The sequence below is a fragment of the Leptomonas pyrrhocoris genome, assembly GCF_001293395.1.
Source record: "Leptomonas pyrrhocoris isolate H10 chromosome Unknown, whole genome shotgun sequence".
NCBI lineage: Eukaryota > Euglenozoa > Kinetoplastea > Trypanosomatida > Trypanosomatidae > Leptomonas > Leptomonas pyrrhocoris.
In genome coordinates this window covers 234,351-254,555 of record NW_015438376.1, presented here as the reverse complement: position 1 = coordinate 254,555, position 20,205 = coordinate 234,351, and the positions used below count along the sequence as shown (strand labels likewise).

Below are 20,205 nucleotides of genomic sequence, written 5' to 3'. Positions count from 1 at the left end.
CTGCCTATTCCACCCCTTGCCTTACTGCAGTTGCTTTGCCTTGCGGTACAGAACAGGATCCATGTCAGCAGGCACGATGGAGTCAATGTACTCCCCATAGCGCGCATCCTCCAGCGCCTGGCACCCTTGCTGTTGACGGGCCTCCTCACGGCGCGCCTCGATGGCCCGCCGCGCGTTCTCGCGCTTCTCCGCCGCCTGCAGCTTCAGGATTTCCTCAACCCGCTGCGCCTCGGCGCGACGTGCGGCTGCTTCCTGCGCCTCCTGTGCTCGTATCTGCTCCGGGTAGCGCCGCATCTCGGCTGCGTAGGCGCGCTCTTCTTCTGCGTTGAGGAAGCCACCAGCGGTGGTGGCTGCGCCGTGGTGCCGCGACTGCGCGTTCGACGACGTGCCGTTCGCCCTCTCCTCCATTTCTCGCTGCAGCTCACTGCGGTGCTGCTTCTCCTGCTCCCGCCGCTGCACGTCGCCGTCGTGCATCCTCTGCAGGAAGCTCTGCCCTTTTTGCTCAAACACGTCCTGTGTGCGGTAGGTCGGGGCCTTCTCTGGGACCGCCTCCTCGAGATGCTGCAGCAGCGCGGTCTCCTTCCGCCTCTCGAAGGCGTCGCGCTTCTGCTGCTGCTTCTCCATCACCCACGCTTTCATCCCATCGCGCCGCGCCTCCTCTGCGCGCATGGCGGCCTCGTTCTGCTTGTTGTCGGCGAGCCGCTCCTGCAGGCGCTGCGACTTCGTCAGGGCGGTTCGCGCGTGCGACTTGTTGAACTCACCGTTCTCCAACTCACGTGCGCGCCGCTCGGCGTCTTCCGCTGCCTGCTCGGCGCGCTCCTCCGCCGCCTCCTGCGCCACCCGCACGCCCTCCTGCTTCTCCGCCGCACGCGCTTGCCGGAGCTCGTTGATCTGGTACAGCACCGTCTCCAGGTTCGTGTTCTTCTCCTCCATGTTGCGCTGCCGGGCCGCCAGCTTCTTCTGCATCGCTTCGGTTTGGTCTCCCCACGCCTGCAGCTGCAGCTGCCGCTGCGTGTCCGCCGCGGCCGCCTCTTCCTCTTGCTTGCAGTGCTGCTTGTACGCCACCTGCTCCGCCCGGCCCTTCAACGTCTCGTGCAGCAGCGTCATCGATCGCGCGTTGCTGCCGCGCGGGTCCTCCTTCAACTGCGCTAACTCCTGCCGAGCGATCATCGCGTTCCGCTCCTCCTTCAGCTGCTCCGCGTACAACTCATCCAGCACCCGCTGCCGCGCCTCCGCCGCGTCCTTCGCATCCTGCTGCGTCTTCAAAAAAAGGTCGTGACGCGCCTCGATCGTGTCGGGCCAGGTTGCCGTCCGCGCCTTCGACAACTCCCGGCGGCGCTCTTCCTCGCTTCGGCGGGCGTCGAGCCGCCGCTGTTCCGCGCTCTGCGCACTCGCACAGGCTAGGCGGTGAAAGAAGGCGAGCTCGCGGTCGCTGAGCACGCCGACGCGGCTGAGGTCTAACCCACCCGCCACGGCGTTGCCGTTGCCGATGCGACGACGTGGGTCCTGCCGGGCACGGGTAGACACCGATAACGCGGTGCCATCACCACCAGTGCTACGTGCAGCCGCTGACGAACGCGGAGGCATTTCGACTCTAAAAATGTGTGGGTGGGAGTGGTGTAGATATTAATAAGCTAGTGATGACAAAGGGGAAAAACAAAATGGCGGAGAGAAGTCCCTGAGCTCTGACGCACTGAACAGTCTAATTAGAGATATAGATGTAGGAGTGGGTGGCAGGAAAGGAAAGCGTCGAGTCAAAAGACACGGGTTCTCGCCAACGCGGCTTTGTTTCAGAACGGAAAAGCACACACACACACACACACACACGGGTACCACAAATAAAAATGCGTGGAGGGGAAGGGCTGCGTTCGATGATATAGAAGTACGAGAACGAGAGATTGGGAGAGAGAGGGAGGGGGGGGGGGAGGCGGTGCAAGAAGAAACGAAACACATGAGGAAAACAAAGAAGAACTATTATACCGAAGAGACGTCGAGTTCAATCAGGTCTTCCTGATGGCGCTGACGTGCGCTGCTCTCCTCCTCTTGCCGCCTTAATCTCCGCTGGCTTCGCAGGTGTCCCGTTTTTATTATTATAAAGTCCCCTCAGAGAAAAAAAAAAGACAAGAGAGCCGCGCGTGAGGTGGCTCGTGCATCCACGCCGTTCTTGGCCATAGCTGCCTTCTCCGTTTAAGTTCGAGCTGATAGCCAAAATTATATATAACAAACAACACAGCACTCAAGGTAGCCTCGCAACACAAGAGGTACACCCACACACGTATACAAGAGAGGTCGAATACAAGGAGGAAAAGACCGCCTGCTTAGACGCACATAGTATCCGCACGGCTTACTGCGGAACACCTACCAGCGTGCTCTGATCCGCCTCCGCCTCTTCCTCGACTGCACCGCTGGTGAGTAGAACGTTCGTATCCGCAGGGTTGAACTTCAGCAGGAGATCCGTCATATCTACGTGGGTCAGCATCATGCGGCGGCAGCAGAAGCGATCGAGGTGGAAGGCGTCCATGGCGTCCTCCTCGGACACACCCTGGCTGACAAGATCGAGGTACAGCAGATACTTGTCTGCGATGACGTTGCCGCAGGTGAAGCAGCGAACGGGAATGATCATGATGCACTAGTTTGGAGTAAATAAGGTAGACGCAACGTCGGCTAAAACAGGAAGAAAAGAAGATCTGCTCGACGAACTCACCCGCCTCGCAAGCGGTGGTTTTCCTTTTCCCTTTTAAATCAATGCAGAGCAATAGCCCTCCTCCAAATGGCCACCGATCGTTAAATATCGATGATATGGAAGGGGTGTAACGGAAGAGCTAGGCAGCTTCGCTTTTCGCTTCTCATTTTTGGTTTTTGTTTTTAATCCGAATCGGCCAACCCAAGAGGAAGAAAGAGGAAGGAGAGGAGAATGAAATGGCACGCGGCAGCATTGCGAATGAGGGAAGATTTGTGCAATAATAATAATAATAACAGCGTGTACTGCCTTCAAAGCAGTACCCTCCCCCCCTCCCCTTCCATCACGACGAGGTAATGTGATCCCCGCCTCGGTGAGTGCTACCAGGTGATAAAGCCAGAGCAGCGAGCAACACCGCTGTGGCCCTAGTTAAGCACCAGAAGTGTCCGTCTTCATTAACAACAGTAAAAACAACAAAAGTCAAAGTAAAAAAAAAAACTAGTAAATAGACAAAGAAACATAAATAACTGAGTAGTTAAAATAACGTACAAGAAGAGAAGAAGAAAAGAGAATCAAATCAAACACTCATACGCCGGCAGCACTAAACAACATCGAATATATATTCAACGCGTCTGGCGTTACCTCGAGTGCATCCACGGCCGGATGTCCACCAGCAGCTCCAGCACGCCAATCACCACCTCCACAAACACGAGCCAAATCACAATCCACTCCAACCGCGCACCGTGCCGCTGCGAGAAGTCTTCCGCCAGCATCGACAAGATCTCGTTCGCCGCATCCAACTTGTTGTCCAGCGCCTCCACCCGCTCCGAAATCTCGAACTCCTCCTTCGTGGCCTGAAACACAGGTTTCAGATACGAATTCTCCCAGAAAAAATCGGGCTCATCCAGCAGATCGGACCCACTCTTCAGCATTAGACGGTAGGAGAGCACCTCGCCGCGCAGCTGCAGCAGCCGCCGCTCCGTGATGCTGACCCTGCCCTTTTCGCGCAGCTCTCGCGGCAACGGGGAGCAGCCGTCCGCCAGCTCTTGTACCTGCAGCTCAATGTAGTCGATCTTCGCCGACTGGGCCAGTGCGTGCGACGCGCAGAGCATGAGCACGCTTCCCGTGGCCACCTCGCCGTGGCTGTACGGAATAACGAAGTGGTCAAAGCGCAGACGCGCCTTGAAGTCGTCTTCCACCTCTAAGGTGTCCCGACGGGCCAGGTTGTAGGTGCACCACACCGGGTAGTTCTCATTCACCAACTGCGTCGTGTAGCGGTTCGTCATGCAGTGGCTGATGGCGCTGTGCGGCAGCATGTAGTCGTTTTCCACGATCTTGAAGTAGCGCTGATCGAACCCCCACCAAACCACGGCACCGTAGGAGAAGATGAAGAGGTCAAAGCCGTGCCGGACACGCACGTTGCTGGCAGCAGAGCTAGCGGCTGCGGCTGACGCGGATGCCGCGGGTGCCTCGCCGCCCTCAGCGTCGGCGGCTCCGATGTTGCGCGTGCTGCCGTAGTCGCGACGGGTAGGACTGGTGCCCGCCGCCGTGCGCACTCCTTGTGAGCTCGCGTGCGAGTGCGGTGACCCACTCCTGTCCGTGTTCTGCGGCTGCGTCCCGCCATCGCTGTTGTTCTCGTGCGAGAAGGTGGTGCCCTGCATGTTGTGCCCAGGAAGGGCGATGCCGCTGCTCCCGTCTTCATGCCGTGGAGGTGGTGCGGCTCGACGTGGCGCCTTGTCCCGGTCCCGCCGCCCCGCCTCCTTCGGCGCCGTCGCGTCCGCCTCCACTTTCACGTTTCCAATGGAGGGCGGCTGGGCAAACCGCACGTGCAACACGTCGAAGTCAAACTTGGTGTAGTAACCCTGCGCACGGTAGTACGCCTCCAGCTTACCCAGGTGCAGCTCGTCCGCCACACAAACGTAGCCCACCCGGCCCACCGGGCCCAGGTAAGTCGCCGCCTCCTCCAGCGCACGCTGACCGGGCTTGCTCCACCCACCTGGCGCACGACGGCGCGACATACCCGCAAAGCTGCGGTTGCCGTCGTTGTTCGGCCCGATGGCGCCCGTGTCGGACGGGTACCCGCCAGCCACTCCGCGGCTGATCGGCGGGTGTCGGCTGTTTGACCGTCGCTGGTGATGATGCGCTCGCGCCTGTGCTGCTGCTGCGGCGGCACCGCCGTGCCCCACCACGTCCACATCGCTCAGCGCCAGCAACGCAGCCTCATCCTCGTCCTCGCGTTCGTTGTGCGGCGGCAGGATGCTCCGCACCGTTTGCTGCGCCACGTCGTAGTCGATGACATGGCTGTGGGAGAGCAGGTCTCGCAGCGTCGCGTATTGGCCTTCGTCGTGGCTGATGCCCAAGATCGCAGCGATCTGAGAGACGCGGATGGGGCTACGGCCGGAGACCCGCAGCAGCTCCATGAAGCGCTTGTGTAGCACCGTCGGTGTGTCGTCGTCCATCATTTTTTACTTTACTTTACTTTGCTTCTTTTTTTGTTTTAAGTGTTATTGATGGTGCTGCCGATAATACTGTCAAGCAGGAATACAAGTCAGCAGGATATGCGTCTTCTTGCTTCCGCAGGCAGAGCGAAAAGAAAAGAAACGTTAGGAATGTTTAATGGTACTGTTTTTGTTGTTTAGCCGAAGTCTTCAACGACGGACGGCGAAGAGAGTGCTCACATGTGGAACCTGACCTATTGCGTGTTGAAGAGAAGGGATAGAGAGAGAAACATAACGGAACAGCACGAATAAATGAGGAGCGGAGGCTGAAATAATGATAACAACAATAATAGTACAAACACTGAGAAAGCTGCAGCATATCGTCCTGGCGTCAGAAACAGGGTCATCACGAGTGTTCGCGTCCCAGTGGTTGATGCAGGTATTCTCTTCCCTTTTCCCTTCTCCTGCTACGGCCACTGTGCGTGCATCGCTGCAGACGACACAGGAAAGCACCGAAGGCGCTCATTACTAACGGAAGTCGCTCTCTCTCTCTCTCTCTCTTGCGAAAAATGTAAATATAATTATATTAAACCTGTTGTTAAACGAGGCACCAAAGCACAGCTTCCCTCCATCACCAACACGTATTGCGTGGCGTGGTCAGCTCTTTTGGTAAGTCACCCACCTGCATGAAAAACAAATCAAAGCAGTATGAACAACAACAGAGGGGAGTGGGTTAGGGGTGCGCGGTAAGAGAGGCAATAAACGGCGCCACGGCCTCCACAAACTCCTTCGTCTTTTCATAGTGCACGAAGTGACCAGCCCCCTCCACCACCACCTGCGTGGCGTTGGAGAAGAAGGTCGATATCTGCCGTCGGTGCTCCGGCTCGTTGTACGGCGACTTCTCCCCAAAGACAAACAAGACGGGCAGCGGGCACCGACGGGGCGTGAGCACGGCAGAGTGCGCGTCCGCCGCCTTTGCCGCCGCCGTGTACCACGCTGTTATGGTCGGCTGGAAGCTGCCATAGTCTCCGGCCAGCACCGGCAAGTTGCACTTCCAGTGCGCTGGCTGCGACTTGTCACCCCGGCTCAGCACGATATTCGTTGCCACAAAGTCGCGCATCGCCTTGTCCGTCATGCCGACGCGGGCCAGTTCCTTGTGCGCGTCTTCGTAGCTGTGGATGGCGCTGAGGTCGACCGCGGTCATGCACTGCAGCGTTGCGGGAACGTTGTCGGCGGAGCTGCGCCGATCAGCCAGCCGCACTGTCGGGGTGACATCCACAATGATGGCGCCAGAGACGCGGCCGAGACGCGGAATGCGGCTCGCGATGCCGCTCGTGGCCGCCGCCGCCGCTGCGTTGTTGTACAGCACATCCGCAATCGGCTGCGAGGCGGCGAAGCTGAACTCGTCGTTCACCGCGCGCATAGCTGCTGAGCAGCCACGGCGCCGATCCGCACTCCACGATCCAAAACGCGAGGCCGAATCTTCTCCGTACTCGTCCGCGCTCTGCGGAAGGAGACGATCTTCGTTGGCGCGCCGCAGCAGCGTCCCTGCCACCGCTAAGCCACCCATGCTGTGGCCAATCAAGATCGAATTGTGCGTGGAGCAGGCGGCCGGGTCGGCAAAGGCACGGTGCAGCTCCTGCTGTTCACTCAGCACGACCGCCTCCACGTCCGAGGCCAGCGCGGCGTTCGTGTGGTTGCTGCTGTGGGGGCTGCTGCCGTGGTTGCGCATGTCCAGTGCGTGCGCGCAGCGCAGTTTATCGTGCAGCGTCGGGTGCTCGACGAGGCGTTGCGCCGCCGTGGCCCAGTTCATCGCGTTACCGAGCAGGCCATGGGCGATGATGAGCTGACTCGCCGCGGAGGGGTTTACGGTCTTCGCCGTGAATCGCTTCGATGCCAACTTCAGCGGCCGCATCGTGGGCGTACGCTGCCGGGGGAGGAAAGAAGTCTCTCGATGAAGCGGGGGCGATTCCAGAAGTGAATCTTCGACGAAGCAGTCATAATAATAATAGTAATGAATATAGTGGCGGTGTGCGTGCTTTCCAGGCGGCCAGCGCGCACAGAGAGAGAAAAAAAAAAGGAATAGAGGAGTCGAGAGGTGCATCCAAAGGGACGAATAACGCACGGAAGAAAGAAGGGCTCGCCTTTCTATTTGCCTCCTTCCATAAGCTTCTTTCAACTGTGGGGTGCCGCCTTGGCCGCCATTCTCTTTTTTCTTTGTCTTCTTTTACTTTTGCGGTGCGCGGGGGAAACCGAGGAAAAGTTTCCGGTGCCGGGGATCGAACCCGGGTCTAGCGGGTGAGAGCCGCTTGTTCTATCCACTATACCACACCGGAACGCATAGCGTTTCGACTTTTTCCAGGTCTTGGTGCAGAGCAGCGCGCTGACCTTGTCGCACACACACACACACAATACAAGACAAAACAATACCAACCTACCCGATACAATAGCAGTAGCAAAAGGTGTACACCCGCGCAACGCCTACAACTCAAAGCGCTCCGACGCGCTCTTTCCGCCGAACAAGTTCGCCCGTAAGTTGCGGAAGTTGAAGTCGTCGCTGGGCGAGCGGTCGGCCTTGGCGAAGTAGTACGGGTCCTCCTCCCACCGCTCGTACCGGCGGGCGTCGTTGTAGCCCACGTCGTACGCCTGCAGAAGGTCGTCCTTGCGGGCGTCACCGCCGAGCAGCGGCGCAAACGCCATGACTACCTGTTTTGGAAACGTGAAGTGTGTGTTGCCGAGGTAGCCGTGGCGGCCGAACATGATGTTGTGCCGCGCCTGGTTCTTGTTGTAGCGGTATCCCGCGTAGCCGTGGATGTAGACGTGGCGGCAGTACTGATCCAGCTCGCTGCTGAGCGACATCATCGTGCCGCGCAGCACGTTGTCGGCATCGCGGAAGATGCAGGGCTTCTGCGTGTTGGGCGCCGTCGCCGCGATAACGTTCTGCGCCAGGTCATCAAAGTCCGTCCACTCGGCGATGTGGTGACCGAAGTAGATGTTCTCCTTCGCCTGTGTCATGTAGCCGGGGTCCTTGTTCGAGAACCCGATCGTCAGCGCCAATCGACCCTTGACCAGGTCCACCGCGTTCTTCGGCAGAAGCTGGTTGATGCCGGCCGCCAGCACCTCAATGCGCTTCTCCTCGTCCGTCACGACGAACCGGTTGTTCACGATGAAGTCGCGCACCTGTTCCAGGTTGACGGCGCGAGGACCGCAGGCGAGGGCAATGGCCGGCAGCACACCCGACCCTGCGCCGAGCAAGAAGCTGTTCGCCACGAACTCCTTCTTTTCCTGCTGCAGGTAGAGCGCAACCCCGAGGGCGTAGGTGACGAGGAAGCCGCAGCCGCCAAAGCTCAGCACCGCCTTCGGGGCTGGCTTGCCAACTTCGAGCAGCTGCGGTGTTTTAGCACGCACCTTCTTGACCCACTCGCGCGGCACCGTCGGCGGCATTATTGGATTCTTTCGACTGCTGCTCGCTAAACGAACTGTTTTCTTTGAAAAAAAAAAGGGGGGGGGATAGAAGAACAATCGAAGAGGCGGAGTAGCACAGAGGTGTCAATACACATATTTGACAAAAACAGAAACAGAGGTAAAGCGTCGAAGCTGCCACGCCGACCCAATTTCCAGGCGTCTGCGCTTCATTGCATTGCTGTCGCACTCCCTCTCCGTTCCCTGCTCTGCGAATCACAAGCGACACACTTGGGATGCATTTGACAATGAAGGGCATTGCCTTTCCTCGTTGCAAGTATTTTCTTTTTACGTTCACTGTGCAATGACGGAGGTAGTAGCTGAGCATCTATGTACATGATAATCGAAGAAAGGGGCGGGACAACAAACGGTGATCTCAAAAAGCAAGTTGTTTCCTACCGGCTTCAAAGAAGAAGAAGAACACGAGAAAGAGAAATCAAAGCTGTCGGGCCATCCTCCTCCGCCTCGTTGACGTTGTTGGGTGAGGCCGCCCTTTCCGCCTTTTTTCTTCTCTAGTTCGTGACCAAGTCAACGAAGTCGTAGTAGTTTATCCGTCCCCGCCGCTCCGGATCGACCGCCGCGATGAGGCGCTCCACCTCCGCCTCACTCGGCTTCTGCGAGCCGTAGGTCCGCAGAGCGTGCGCCAGCACCCGCGTCGAGACAAAGCCCTCCGGCATATCCGGCGATTCAAAGAGCTGAAACGCATTCCGCAGCTGTTCCGCGCTGTACTCGGACTGCACACGGCGGGCCATCATACTCGCGAACTGTGTGAAGTTGATCGTGCGGCCGGCACTGCTGTTATTGCTGTTCGTCGAGTTCTTGTTATCGCCGCTGTTGGTGGACGTGCTGACGACGCTTGGGTTGCGGCTCACGGACGGAGTTGCGGCAGCGGCGGCGGTGCCAGGCGCGACAACGGCGTGCGCTTCCTCAAACAACTCCGCGAGCTCTTGCTCCGTCGGGCGGAGGTGCAGCGAGGCCATAAGCTTGCGCAGCTCCTGCACGGAGATGACGCCGGTGTGGTCGGTGTCGACCAGGTCGAAGATCTCCTTGAACTCCTGCAAGTCATTTTCAGGGATGTCGTCCATCGCTGTCACGGAGGGCAGAAAGAGGTCGGGGTCTTTTATGTTGCTTTGCTGCCGTTCTCTGCGTGTGATGGCTTGCGTATAAATGGAAGAAGTAAGTGGGAGAAGCGCAGTGCTTCCGCGTAGGCAAGCGACGCCGTGAATGCACTGCTGTGCAGTGGGAGAGAAAGAATGAGAATTCTTTTCATTCGTGTGTGTGTATAAGTGAGCGAGTTGAGATCACTGCGTGGTAGCCGCTCATGTACGTGCATTTTGAATTGCTTCTTGTGTTTGCACTGCGTCGACGTGTGCCGGCCAATTACTCCCGGCAGCTTCATCGAGTTCTTCACTGCAATAATAATAATAATATTAATAATATTAATAATATATCATCACAATGGAACTGCAGCTCGCAGAGATGCCGCGTGACGTTGTGCCGCCGAGCAGCGCGCTCCGTCTTCGGAGTCACACGCTTGAATAAAAAACAAAAGCCAAAAAAACCCGTGTCTTTTACGAGATGCCTTTTAGTATTATTTCAGCTTGTAAACCCAGCAAACATGAGCCGATGATAAGATGGATTATTATTGTATGTGAAGGCGCAGACAACCATAGAAAAGAAAAGGGAATTTCCCCCTCTCCCGCCTCCCTTCGTTTTACAGCGCTCCCCGCAGCGTCGTTGCTAGCTGGCCCCACTGCGCCAACCACGCAATGTACTCCTCCTGCTCCAGGAAAAACTGCATTTGACACACGTACTCGGCCACCTCGCTCGTGATCCCGAGATGCAGCATCACGTACCCCTGCAACGCCTCACGCAGCTCCTTCGACAGCTCCGTCAGGTACGGCCCGGCGTACGCGAAGGTCCGCGCGTATTCGCCGCTGCGGTCGAACTGCGACGTCAGCACACTCGCACCGTCTGCCGCCGCCGTTGACAGAAGCGGGTCCTCGAGGAGCGTCGATGCCGCCGCAGCGGCGGGAGACGCCGACGACCGTGGGGCGTCAAACACGTTCAGCGGGGAGACGGTGGTGTGCCAGCGAGTCTTCCCGTCCGCCTGGGCCACCGCCCGCTCGCGACGCTGTCGCCGCAGCAGCTCGAGGTAGAGCGGCTCCCCTTTGCCGAAGACGGCGTGTTCCTCCAGGGCACGCGCCAGCGTGTTCGACACAAACTGCACTGACCGAATGCGCAGCTCGCTGTTCACGCAGGCAAGGCGGAGAAACATGCACCGTCCTTCATCCCAGATCTCCTGCTGCCCTTGCAGCGGTGTTACTGACGGCTGCTGCTGTGAAGCACGCGACGACGACGACGATGCGGCTGTGGATGATGCATGCCGAGAGTTGGCGGTGGAGGTTGATTCTGCTGCCGTGGCGGGTCTCGTCTTACGCATTAAAACATCAAAGCGGGCCCATTCGCAGATGTCCACGTGGGGGTCGTAGAGCGTCAGGTCCAGCGTGCGAAACGGCGCGAAGAGAGTGATGTGAGTGTCGGAGCGCGCGTACCGCACCCGGCCAGCGCCATCACCGGCATTAGCAGCATTCCCGCGAAGAAAATGCGTTCCTCGCTGCGGGGCAGCGGAGACCTTCTCACGCGACCGCCGCGGTGCGCCTGATCTGCCGGTCATCATATCTCGCACACTTTGATAGCGCGGCGTCGAGTCGGTCACTGTCGATGCAGCCCCGTGACGCCCATCTGCGTAGTACCCCGTCTCCACCCGTGTCATCGTGAAGTAACTGGAGCCGGACGGGTGCAGCACCCGCCACCCGGCCGGGGCCAGCGGAGGCACCGCCGCCACGCCGTCCTTCATGTCCCGCGCCACCTCGGCGCGCACCTCCTCGTGAACGACGCTGTGCAGGTCGGTGCAGCGGGCAAAGAGCTCGCGGCGCTGCTGCAGGGCGGCCCGTGCGCTTGCGGAGGTCGGCTCCGTCTGCGGCGCTGTGCGTGAGGACGACGACGAAGCCGATGGTGCTGCTGCATTTCCTGTGTCACCTTCAGCGAGGTCGTCGAGAAAGAGAAGTTCTGCGCTGTCCAGGCCTTCCTTCGCACTGTCGAGTGATCCTTCTTCGTCGCCGCTGCTGTGGAGACCGTTGTTCGCGTCGGGCGACTTGGCAATGAAGCACCGCGCGGCGTGCGTGGTCGGCGCGCCCGTCCTTGTCGTCCACCGGTGAATGTGAGGAAGTTTCAGTCCGCCGCGTCGAAGGTGGGGTGGTCCGGGTGGAAGCCGAGAGACGACGGCAAGGACCGAGGACAGAGAGGAAAAGCCGCGGCGTGCACAGCAGCGACGCAGCGCACGAGGAGTACGTGCAGCAGCAGCAGCAGAACGGGCGACGCTACATGACGAGTTCGCAAAAGGCCGCATTCATTCAACTGTGAGTGTAGCCTAAAACGTTTCTCTTTCTTCTTGAGCGTAATTAAATTTTAGCAAAGTCGTGGCTGCGCTTTCCATCGAATCGGGCTACTCAGCAAGCCCGCTGAGATCGGCAGAACGGAGACGGAAGGCACAAGATAGATATATAAGAGGAGAGAGAAAAAGAGAAAGATGACGCGCACGTTGCACCTCAATCAGGGGTGGTGTGGGGGTGGAAGGTTGTAAGATGGACAAATGTGTCAGTTCTTTGTCTACAAGAAACAGTGAAACACAACTTGTTGGCTCTTTACCCTTGGTTGTCTCTCAACGCTTCTTTTCTTCTTAGCAGCAACCCCATCAACTCGCGCATTTGTCGAGCGTGAATTTTAAGAGGAAGAAAAGAAGAAGAGCAATTCGCTGCGCGTACTTCAAGCGGATGCGTGCTGTCACGTTTGTACGTGCTCCGCCGAGAGTGTGTGTGCGTGTTTCCCGCCATCTTTTTTTTAAATTCGATTTCTTGCTTCTTTGAGCCGCAGTAGACTGCGTATGTACATCTCAAACACAAACAGGGAGAAAACACACAGAGCAACAAAAAGGCGTGATTACGCCAACGACACTAACTGCCGACGACGACGACGACGACGGTCCGCGCATTGCTCTGGAAAGCTGCCGCCTACACTGTCGCGTCCTCGGGCTTCTCTACACCGTCACTTTACATCAATCGCTGACACCGACACCGCACAACGACAGCAGTGAAGAAAAACGACAAACAAACCTCGCATCTCCGCCTCCCTCCTCTCCCTGAGTGCGTGCGTGTGTGTTAGTCGTTCTTGAGGAAGTATACCGTTACTAAGCAGTGGAGGGAGTCGCTCTCGAACGGTACGTGCACCATGCCGTCCTTTGTGTTGTCCCACAGGCTAATAAAGCCGGTGGACAACGCGGCGCCGGTGCGCTGCATAACGACACACGTCACGATATACTTGTACGGCTTCTTCAGTTCCGCCAGCTCCTTCAGAACGGACGTGACGACGTCCTCGACCCACCCGTCCACCTTCACCGGGTTCCACTGCTCATTGGCGAGCTTGTTGCGCAGCAGGTTGCTCACGTCTTCTTGGATGCTGTCACTACTCAGCGCGCTGTTCTGGTCCAGGTTGTCCTCCGTGTCGTAATCGGCCATTGTCATCTAGATGCGCGGGTAATAACAATAATAATAAATATATATCCTTTTTTCAAAAGCAACTAAAACTTGTGGCAATATGTGGTAGCCCTGCGCATACGTCTTCTTTCTTCTCTTCCTTTTCTCTTCTAATTGCAGAGAGGGAGAAACACTCTCTCACACACACTCACACGCGAGGAAGTGTGCGACAGGAACAGTAGTACAAAAAAGTGGGGACAGAAGGAATAGGAAGGGGAGAGAGAGAAAGAGAGAGAGGTGTGGAATGGGGAGGCGGCATGAACTACCGTGATTTCATCAGGAAGAGCTTCGCAGACGCACCGGCAACGCATTCGTTTCGCCTTATCTTTCATTCCAGTGATTTTCGGACGCAACGCTCTGCTTTTGCTGTGGCCGCCCCTCCACCTCCCCTCCTCCTCCCTTTCATTGCTAACGCGGTGCTCGCAGCGCATGTGTGTGCAGAAGAGGGCAACGGGAATTGATACAGCCGACCCCGCTCGATGGCGCAGCAGCAGCAGGAATTCTCCTTCTCATGCGTGTATCCGCCGCCAAGAGGAGAATAAAAAAGAAAACGGAAGCATTGAGAAGCACACCGCACCTTCGCTGCATGCGGATCTCTCCTCTTGCGCTGCGACGTTCCTCTTCTTAATTTTTTTTTCCTTTTCGTTCATGACGGTGAGAGAAGGCGTGCAGCAGCTATCACCAGCCACGAAATAGCTCATAGGAAGAGGGCAAGTAAGGCACATATATATATACACACACACACACGCGCGGAGGCACACTTGCACACATCTTACTTGCTTTTCCCGCTTCTTTCCGGTTCACGCGTCCCCCTCCGTCCTTCGTCGCTTTGCGTTCTTTGGTCTCTTTCCCCAAAAAGCTGTATTACTACACCAAATCATTTTTCCTCCCTTTTTTTTTTTGAGGAGAAGCTACGCCCGCTCCCAGCGAGGACGCAGACAGAAAATAAAAACAGAAGAATAAAGATGCAGAAAACATCAGACAATAAAAGTCCAGTGGAAGAGTGACCACGGCAGAGAGGTCTTTTTGCGTGTGTGTGGTGGTGGTGGTGGCGGGGGGTGTCCATGGACGACGATGAGATGTCTCACGGCCGTACTCGTCGCTACAAATCTTAGCCTATATTGTTGCACGTTTTATCTTCTTCTTTTTAATTTACATGGCGCATGTACTGCATCTGCTCTACCAATCCCCCTCCCTCCCTCCCTCCTCTCCCTCCTTTCCCTTCTATTCATTATTCGATCATTTTGTCTTGCGAGCATCGACTGCAGCATCGTCTGCGCCGCTCCTCTTTTCACCGTTTCCCGCGGGCGTGGCGGGAGAGGGGCGTGCGGCGCACGTGCAGCCCACAGACGCCAACGGAGACCACAAGAAAGGCCCGCAAGAGGACAAATCCCGGCGACGACAGCGGATGGAGAAGAATTCGATGCCCGTTCGAGCACACACACCCAGCCCACCCGTATATGTAAACATGCATACCGGGCGCCAAGAAGAGGACGGAAAAGGAGAAGGGAGGAGGAGGGGGGGAGGGAGAGAGAGAGGAAAGAAAACAAATAAAGAAACAAGAGAACAGAGAATCGAATCGACACGTTGGTGAGAATAAAAAAGAAGGGTTTAGAGCGATACATAAAAGGGCAAAAACACACACACATGAAGTAACAGCTTCGTAAACATTAATAATAATAAAGAAATTAGAAAACAACAACAACAGAAAGAAAAGGGTGCTTGCTTGTCACGTTGTACAAGCCTGCAGGTGAACTCTACCCGAGTTACCAAACGCTTGCATTCGAGGAGAAGAAGAACATCAACAAAACACACACACTCACACACTCACACACTCACACACACAAGGGACGAGTAAACAAAATAAGGGTTGAAAAGAACAAAAAAAAGGGTCGCAAAAAGAAAAGAGTTCTTTGAATTGGTCTCACGGTTGTTCATGACATACATGTCAGACAGTTTTATATATTTTTTTTTCGTTTTTCCCTTTCGTCTCTTTTTGGCTCGTACGTGTTTCTACATGAAATAATAATAATAGTAGTAGCAATTAACAATAAATGGGAAGAACCACAGAGTTCGCCGCCATCCACCGTCTTGTTCCAATTATTATTATTACATTTTTCTTTTTGGAGAGTCGCTTGGCTGCAGCGCTTGCAGTCAGCAAAGCCTTGCGTTTCTTCTCTTTTCTGTGTGTCTGTGTGTGTGTGTGTGGTGGGGGTGGGGGGGAAGTGCGCCTGTGTGGGGGTGTGCGCGACGCATCAACGCGCGTCGCGTCCCCGTCACAGAGTCGCCCCCTTCGTCGCCACCTTTCCTGTCCGTCCGCAACAACGAACAACAACAGCACAAAAAAGCATCTTACTGACGCAGGTAGATGATGTCGTCCCCGCTGGGCCCGTTGCCGATCGAGAGCACCTTGCACCCCGTGAAGTACTCAATCGTTGAGAGGAACTCGCACACACTGTGCGGCAGCGGGGCGCCGCGACGTCGCTTCGCTGCGGCGATCGGGCTGTCGCGCCAGCCATCGATCAGCTTCACAATCGGGTGGCAGTGGTAGAGGGCGGCCTCGCTCGGGACCGGGTCACCGGCGCGGATGATGTCGCCGTTCCTGTACACGTAGCCGTTCACGTCCACCTTCTTCCCCTCCGGGCTGTAGTAGACGTAGGCGATGGTCACGCCGATCTTGTCGTACTCGTCGCCACGGTCCAGGGCGGAGATGGTGAGGTAGGGGCCCTGCACGCTGTTCACCTCGTGTTGCAGGACGCAGTCGAAGAAGCCGCACACGCGCGGTTTCTTCGTGACGGCGCCGCACTCGCCGTGGTGCCGCGCGGAGGTGATGGCCATGGCCACGCCGATGCTGTAATCGCCCGTCTCATCCGAGTACTCCACTGGGCGCAGAATACCGTTGTGGCGGGTCTTGTCCGCCGCAAATGGGAAGCCCTTGGTGAAGAGCTGGTGCTGGATTGCTTCGAAGTTGACGCAGGCGGAGGGGGGCAGGTCACGCAACGTCTTGATGTTCTGTGCGCTGAAGTAGTCCTGCGGGACGAAGCTGCTGGGGCAGGCGCCGATGCCAACGCGGCTGGAGCCCGGCGCCTTGTGCACGTTCAGCACGACGGAGCGGAACTGCTGGAAGTTGAGTTGCGAGGCAGCGAGCAGACCCGCCGCGGTGGTGTCGGCCGACGTCGTGCTCTCCCAGAACTTCGTGCGGGCGTTGCTGAGCCAGTAGGACTGTGGGCCCTCCAGCAGCACCTTCTCCCCGCGCAAGACGGCGCTGCGCAGCTCGTGAATGACATCGCAGCGAGGCGGGAAGTCGGGGTTCTCCCGCACGCGCTCGCGGTAGAGCTGCGCGAGGAATCCAATCTTGTCCTCCGCCGCTGCGAAGTCAATGACGTAGTCTGGCACGCGCGTCACGCCGTCGCCGTTTTCCTTCTGGCAGCGCCGCACGACGTCCTCGTCTGTGAGGTTGTTCACCCGCAGCAGACCGAGGTAGGTGTCCATGTCCTGGGCCAGGCGCTGACGCAGAATCTTTTCGTCGTTGAAGATGTGGTCGAGACGGATGCCGCGCTTCATGACTTTGCTGCCGTGTGCGGGGGCCATGCCCTTCAGCGTCGAGGAGTTCGGAGCCGACCCAAGCAGATCGAGCAGCTTGTGGTATGGCGTGACAATGCACACGTTGCCGATGAAGAGGCGGTCGTGGTAGTCGATGCCGGCGTCCACCAGCTGCCGAACCTCCTTCTCCAGAAAGCTGATCGGGTCCATCACACACTCCGGCCCAACGAAGTTGCGCTTGTCCGCTGACAGCAGCCCCGACGGAGCCAGGTTGAACACAAACTTGCGCCCGCGTTTGTCGAAGACGGTGTGCCCGGCGTTCTCGCCGCTGTTCACGCGGGCAATGCAGGTGCAGAGGGGGTGGTGGGCGACAGCGTCGACCGTCTTGCCCTTCCCTTCGTCCCCAAAGAAGGCCCCAGCCACCATGATAACATCGTTGTTTTCGATAATCTGGTAGAGCGAGTCCTCGATGGAGGCCTCCGTGTACTCCTTCACCTGGCGCGGCTCCTGCAGCTCCGGCAGCGGACGCATGTCTTTCAAGGCGTCGTAGATCTCCTTCTGGCGGTCATTTGTCGGGAAGGTGTAGCCGCACGGCGCCTTGCCGGAACTCGGCGGCGACATCGACGCGGCGGAGCGGCGCCCCTTGCCTTCATCCACCACCTGCACCTCCACCTCCACCTCCATACTCTGCTCACGGGAGTCCGTCCCGTTTTGGTCGTAGTGCTGCTGCTGAGACGCGCCGTTGCCCTGTCCCTCCGCGAGGGGATCGCGGTAAAGGGAGCCGCGCTGCGACGACGCCACGTCGGACGGCGGGGCGTTCGCCTCCTCCTTGAGCGCACCGGCGACGCCGGCGGAGGAGTTGTTGTAGCGGCCACCGTAGCGACGAATAGGCATGGTTAACGGAGAGAGGGTGGGGTGGGGGGTGGGGAGATGGACGCTGTGTGGTTGCTATTTCGTATAGTACTTCTGTATTTGGCCACGTTCACAAGTAGTGGTTGGTGATGAAAACAGAAAGGGAGAGAGAGAGAAGGCTGCCGATCAACGTCGCGGTGGTGCGTGCGGATGTACTGTTAAAAGTGTTGAAGTGTAGTTTTTTTTTCTTATTGTGAGTGTAAAAGAACAGCTAAAGATGCTGACGAGGAAGACAAAGGAGCAGATGCAGTCGTTAACGATTAAAAAAAAAGGTAAGCATGCGTGTGTGTGTGTGTGTGTGTGTGTATATGCAGTTGAAGGGGTGGTGGTGGAGGACGAAGAAAACAACACGGGTGCTCTTTGGCAAACAATCCAGCACATTGCACGCAAGACTTGGGTGCGTAAACTATTGCGTTGTGGGCACGTGCTGTCGCGCACGACAACCTTCCGTTACTGCATTTGCATTTTTTTTCTTTCGCTAAAACAAGCAAACCTCTAAAAAAGCACACACACGCCGCAACGATAGCCAAAGACCAAGCCAGACTAACAAACTAAAAAAGCCTCGCTAATAACGGCAATCGCGTATGTCTGCGGAAGGCGCGCTACCAGCTGACAGCCGACGGCAGTGTCAAGACGCCCACGCAGATGGCTACCGACCACGTGCCGCGGAAACAACACACACACGCACACACGCGCACCGCGAGACCCAAAAGCGCAGTGCTACTATGTGAAGACTCTAGCCCTTCTGCGGGCGTGTGCCTATTCGTAGGTGTATCGGCTAAGCGGGTGAAGCGATGGCACGAGTCCGCGCGACAGCAAATTGGGGTCCTGAAAGCGTTCCGTCGCCTTCGGCACCGTCATCACCCGCTCCCGCCAGTGCGGCTCCTCTATATGATCCAACTCCGCCGCGTAGTGCGGGTTTGCTCGGACCATCATCGACGCCTTTCCACGCGCCGCCAGCGCCGCCCGCATCTGCTGACTGCGCGACACCTTCTGGATGTCCGGCTCCACGTCCAGCCATTTGTAGGACGGGTTGATGCGCGAGGTGCGGATCGTCATGACCCCCTTCGTGGTGGCGTAGAGGGTGAAGGTGTTGGGGTCCATGCGTACGTTGCGGCCCGGGCGGTACTCCGGCTGGCGGGAGTATCGATCTTGACCGAAGCGACGTCGCTGCTCTTTTAGCTTCTCTATCGGCGTCACCGGGGTGCCGGGGATGACGTGGAATATTTTGGCCTTCTTCCGCGGGGAGCCGGCCTGGTTCTTCGCGTTTCCCGCCGTCACCTTACTGGCGAAGCGGGCGGACGTGAAGCGCAGCATTCCTGTCGCCCTCGGCTGGGTAGAGAAGACAGAAAAAAAAAACGAAATAAGGAGAGACAGAGTCCGCCCTCAGTGCCCACCACTACGTGTACGTCACCTTCTCCCTCTCAAACAGGGAAGTGTGGGCCCGAAGTGAAAAAGCGAAGAAGATAAAAAGGAAGATAAGCGGAGGAGGTTGAATGAGAAGAGCAGTTAAGCTGTGGCAGGAAACTCGGGAGCTGGTAAACAAAGATACGCCAACGCGCCATGTTGTATACGTCCTCAATGCGCGCGGCAACACCCTTTCTCTTGTGTTCTGGCTTTGAAGCACAAGGAAGCTGAGAGGGCAAGAAAGAAAAAAACAAAGGCAGGAGTGACTTTCTTTAGCAGGGCACTCGTTGTGTGTGCCTAGGCACACCGCATTCGATGCGCTTCCCTGGCTTCCCCGACCGGTATTTTTTGCCTACTCCCATCTCCTTCTCGCGCCTCCACCACGCATACAGTATGCGCAGACGCGATATTTCATGCGGCGAAGCAGCGCGCCATCTTCCATTACTCTTTCTCACTGTTTTCTGTATTTTTTCCTTTAACGTTTTGCTTTACCTTGATTCAATTAGCGAGTACTTTTCATTCCGTCGCCAACTCAACTCAGCGTGTATGTCTGTCGTCATATATATACGTGTGCATGTGTGTATTCGCGTCTGTGCTGTTCGGCTCTACCTTGCGAAGCGAGCACCACCAAACAGAAGCACCATACACCATAATAATAATAGTAACCATAATACGAATGGTGGCATGGATGAAGCACATCTCGCAGAGCCGCAAATCATAATGATAATAAAAGAGCACACACAAGAGGAAAAAAAAAAAGACACAGGAAACAAGAAGAAGGGATAAGAGGAACACACAAAACGTGATCCATCAGCAAGCACAAGACGTATATATATATATATAACACGCAGAAATGAGAAGGAGAAAAAAAAAAAACAAGAAGACGAACGAGCTATATGGAATGAAAGCACCCAAAACAATCTTTGTTGCGCACCGATGGCAGTACACTACCGACGAAAGAGAAGCAAAAAGATTTAGGGGGGGGGGTAAAGTTCAAGAGGTGGAGAGCCGCCACCAACAACAGAGAAGGAGGAAAGACGTCTTCTGTATTTGGTGCTCTCGGTCTCTCTCTCTCTCTCTCGCTCGCTCACTGTTGATGCACCTCGCTGTGCATGTAGGCGGCTCCATTCCTGTGGATATTTTCCTTTTCTCTTTAAATCTTCGTCTT

At 56.8% G+C, this 20,205-nt stretch overlaps 10 protein-coding genes and 1 non-coding gene across 22 annotated transcripts; all 11 read right to left on the bottom strand.

Annotated features, from left to right (window-relative positions):
- Positions 1-21: 21 nt before the first annotated feature.
- ABB37_07754 (hypothetical protein) lies at positions 22-1,864 on the bottom strand (the record flags this gene model as incomplete). The annotated part of the gene is made up of 1 exon (XM_015806504.1): positions 22-1,864. Exon 1 carries the CDS (start codon positions 1,585-1,587, stop codon positions 22-24), a length of 1,566 nt encoding a protein of 521 aa, XP_015654868.1. The 5' UTR covers positions 1,588-1,864.
- Positions 1,865-2,344: 480 nt separating this feature from the next.
- ABB37_07753 (Dna-directed RNA polymerase ii 8.2 Kd polypeptide putativedNA-directed RNA polymerase ii) lies at positions 2,345-2,847 on the bottom strand (the record flags this gene model as incomplete). Of its 2 annotated transcripts, none has more annotated exons than XM_015806502.1 (1): positions 2,345-2,847. In XM_015806502.1, the coding sequence occupies exon 1, from the start codon at positions 2,621-2,623 to the stop codon at positions 2,345-2,347; it is 279 nt and encodes a 92-aa protein (XP_015654866.1). In that variant the 5' UTR covers positions 2,624-2,847. The 2 variants fall into 2 exon arrangements, with proteins under 2 accessions (XP_015654866.1, XP_015654867.1); XM_015806503.1 differs by having other exon boundaries at positions 2,345-2,844.
- A 471-nt stretch (positions 2,848-3,318) lies between these two features.
- ABB37_07752 (putative mitochondrial hypothetical protein) lies at positions 3,319-5,374 on the bottom strand (the record flags this gene model as incomplete). Its single annotated transcript, XM_015806501.1, has 1 exon — positions 3,319-5,374. The coding sequence occupies exon 1, from the start codon at positions 5,140-5,142 to the stop codon at positions 3,319-3,321; it is 1,824 nt and encodes a 607-aa protein (XP_015654865.1). The 5' UTR covers positions 5,143-5,374.
- A 477-nt stretch (positions 5,375-5,851) lies between these two features.
- Positions 5,852-7,158, bottom strand: ABB37_07751 (putative mitochondrial hypothetical protein; the record flags this gene model as incomplete). Of its 2 annotated transcripts, none has more annotated exons than XM_015806499.1 (1): positions 5,852-7,158. In XM_015806499.1, exon 1 carries the CDS (start codon positions 7,031-7,033, stop codon positions 5,852-5,854), a length of 1,182 nt encoding a protein of 393 aa, XP_015654863.1. In that variant the 5' UTR covers positions 7,034-7,158. The 2 variants fall into 2 exon arrangements, with proteins under 2 accessions (XP_015654863.1, XP_015654864.1); XM_015806500.1 differs by having other exon boundaries at positions 5,852-7,103.
- A 224-nt stretch (positions 7,159-7,382) lies between these two features.
- ABB37_07864 lies at positions 7,383-7,454 on the bottom strand. Its single transcript has one exon. It is a non-coding gene; the product is annotated as a tRNA-Glu (tRNA).
- A 145-nt stretch (positions 7,455-7,599) lies between these two features.
- Positions 7,600-8,606, bottom strand: ABB37_07750 (putative mitochondrial hypothetical protein; the record flags this gene model as incomplete). Its single annotated transcript, XM_015806498.1, has 1 exon — positions 7,600-8,606. Exon 1 carries the CDS (start codon positions 8,560-8,562, stop codon positions 7,600-7,602), a length of 963 nt encoding a protein of 320 aa, XP_015654862.1. The 5' UTR covers positions 8,563-8,606.
- A 486-nt stretch (positions 8,607-9,092) lies between these two features.
- ABB37_07749 (putative calmodulin) lies at positions 9,093-9,844 on the bottom strand (the record flags this gene model as incomplete). 2 transcript variants are annotated; one of them, XM_015806496.1, is made up of 1 exon in its annotated part: positions 9,093-9,844. In XM_015806496.1, exon 1 carries the CDS (start codon positions 9,663-9,665, stop codon positions 9,093-9,095), a length of 573 nt encoding a protein of 190 aa, XP_015654860.1. In that variant the 5' UTR covers positions 9,666-9,844. The 2 variants fall into 2 exon arrangements, with proteins under 2 accessions (XP_015654860.1, XP_015654861.1); XM_015806497.1 differs by having other exon boundaries at positions 9,093-9,814.
- Positions 9,845-10,294: 450 nt separating this feature from the next.
- Positions 10,295-12,106, bottom strand: ABB37_07748 (putative mitochondrial hypothetical protein; the record flags this gene model as incomplete). Its single annotated transcript, XM_015806495.1, has 1 exon — positions 10,295-12,106. The coding sequence occupies exon 1, from the start codon at positions 11,990-11,992 to the stop codon at positions 10,295-10,297; it is 1,698 nt and encodes a 565-aa protein (XP_015654859.1). The 5' UTR covers positions 11,993-12,106.
- Positions 12,107-12,800: 694 nt separating this feature from the next.
- On the bottom strand, positions 12,801-13,324 carry ABB37_07747 (outer arm dynein-like protein; the record flags this gene model as incomplete). 4 transcript variants are annotated; one of them, XM_015806491.1, is made up of 1 exon in its annotated part: positions 12,801-13,324. In XM_015806491.1, exon 1 carries the CDS (start codon positions 13,161-13,163, stop codon positions 12,801-12,803), a length of 363 nt encoding a protein of 120 aa, XP_015654855.1. In that variant the 5' UTR covers positions 13,164-13,324. The 4 variants fall into 4 exon arrangements, with proteins under 4 accessions (XP_015654855.1, XP_015654856.1, XP_015654857.1 ...); XM_015806492.1 differs by having other exon boundaries at positions 12,801-13,314; XM_015806493.1 differs by having other exon boundaries at positions 12,801-13,312.
- Positions 13,325-15,527: 2,203 nt separating this feature from the next.
- On the bottom strand, positions 15,528-17,852 carry ABB37_07746 (putative adenylosuccinate synthetase; the record flags this gene model as incomplete). 4 transcript variants are annotated; one of them, XM_015806487.1, is made up of 1 exon in its annotated part: positions 15,528-17,852. In XM_015806487.1, exon 1 carries the CDS (start codon positions 17,610-17,612, stop codon positions 15,528-15,530), a length of 2,085 nt encoding a protein of 694 aa, XP_015654851.1. In that variant the 5' UTR covers positions 17,613-17,852. The 4 variants fall into 4 exon arrangements, with proteins under 4 accessions (XP_015654851.1, XP_015654852.1, XP_015654853.1 ...); XM_015806488.1 differs by having other exon boundaries at positions 15,528-17,843; XM_015806489.1 differs by having other exon boundaries at positions 15,528-17,820.
- Positions 17,853-18,389: 537 nt separating this feature from the next.
- ABB37_07745 (putative mitochondrial hypothetical protein) lies at positions 18,390-19,055 on the bottom strand (the record flags this gene model as incomplete). 3 transcript variants are annotated; one of them, XM_015806484.1, is made up of 1 exon in its annotated part: positions 18,390-19,055. In XM_015806484.1, the coding sequence occupies exon 1, from the start codon at positions 18,945-18,947 to the stop codon at positions 18,390-18,392; it is 558 nt and encodes a 185-aa protein (XP_015654848.1). In that variant the 5' UTR covers positions 18,948-19,055. The 3 variants fall into 3 exon arrangements, with proteins under 3 accessions (XP_015654848.1, XP_015654849.1, XP_015654850.1); XM_015806485.1 differs by having other exon boundaries at positions 18,390-19,053; XM_015806486.1 differs by having other exon boundaries at positions 18,390-19,046.
- Between the last annotated feature and the right edge of the window lie 1,150 nt (positions 19,056-20,205).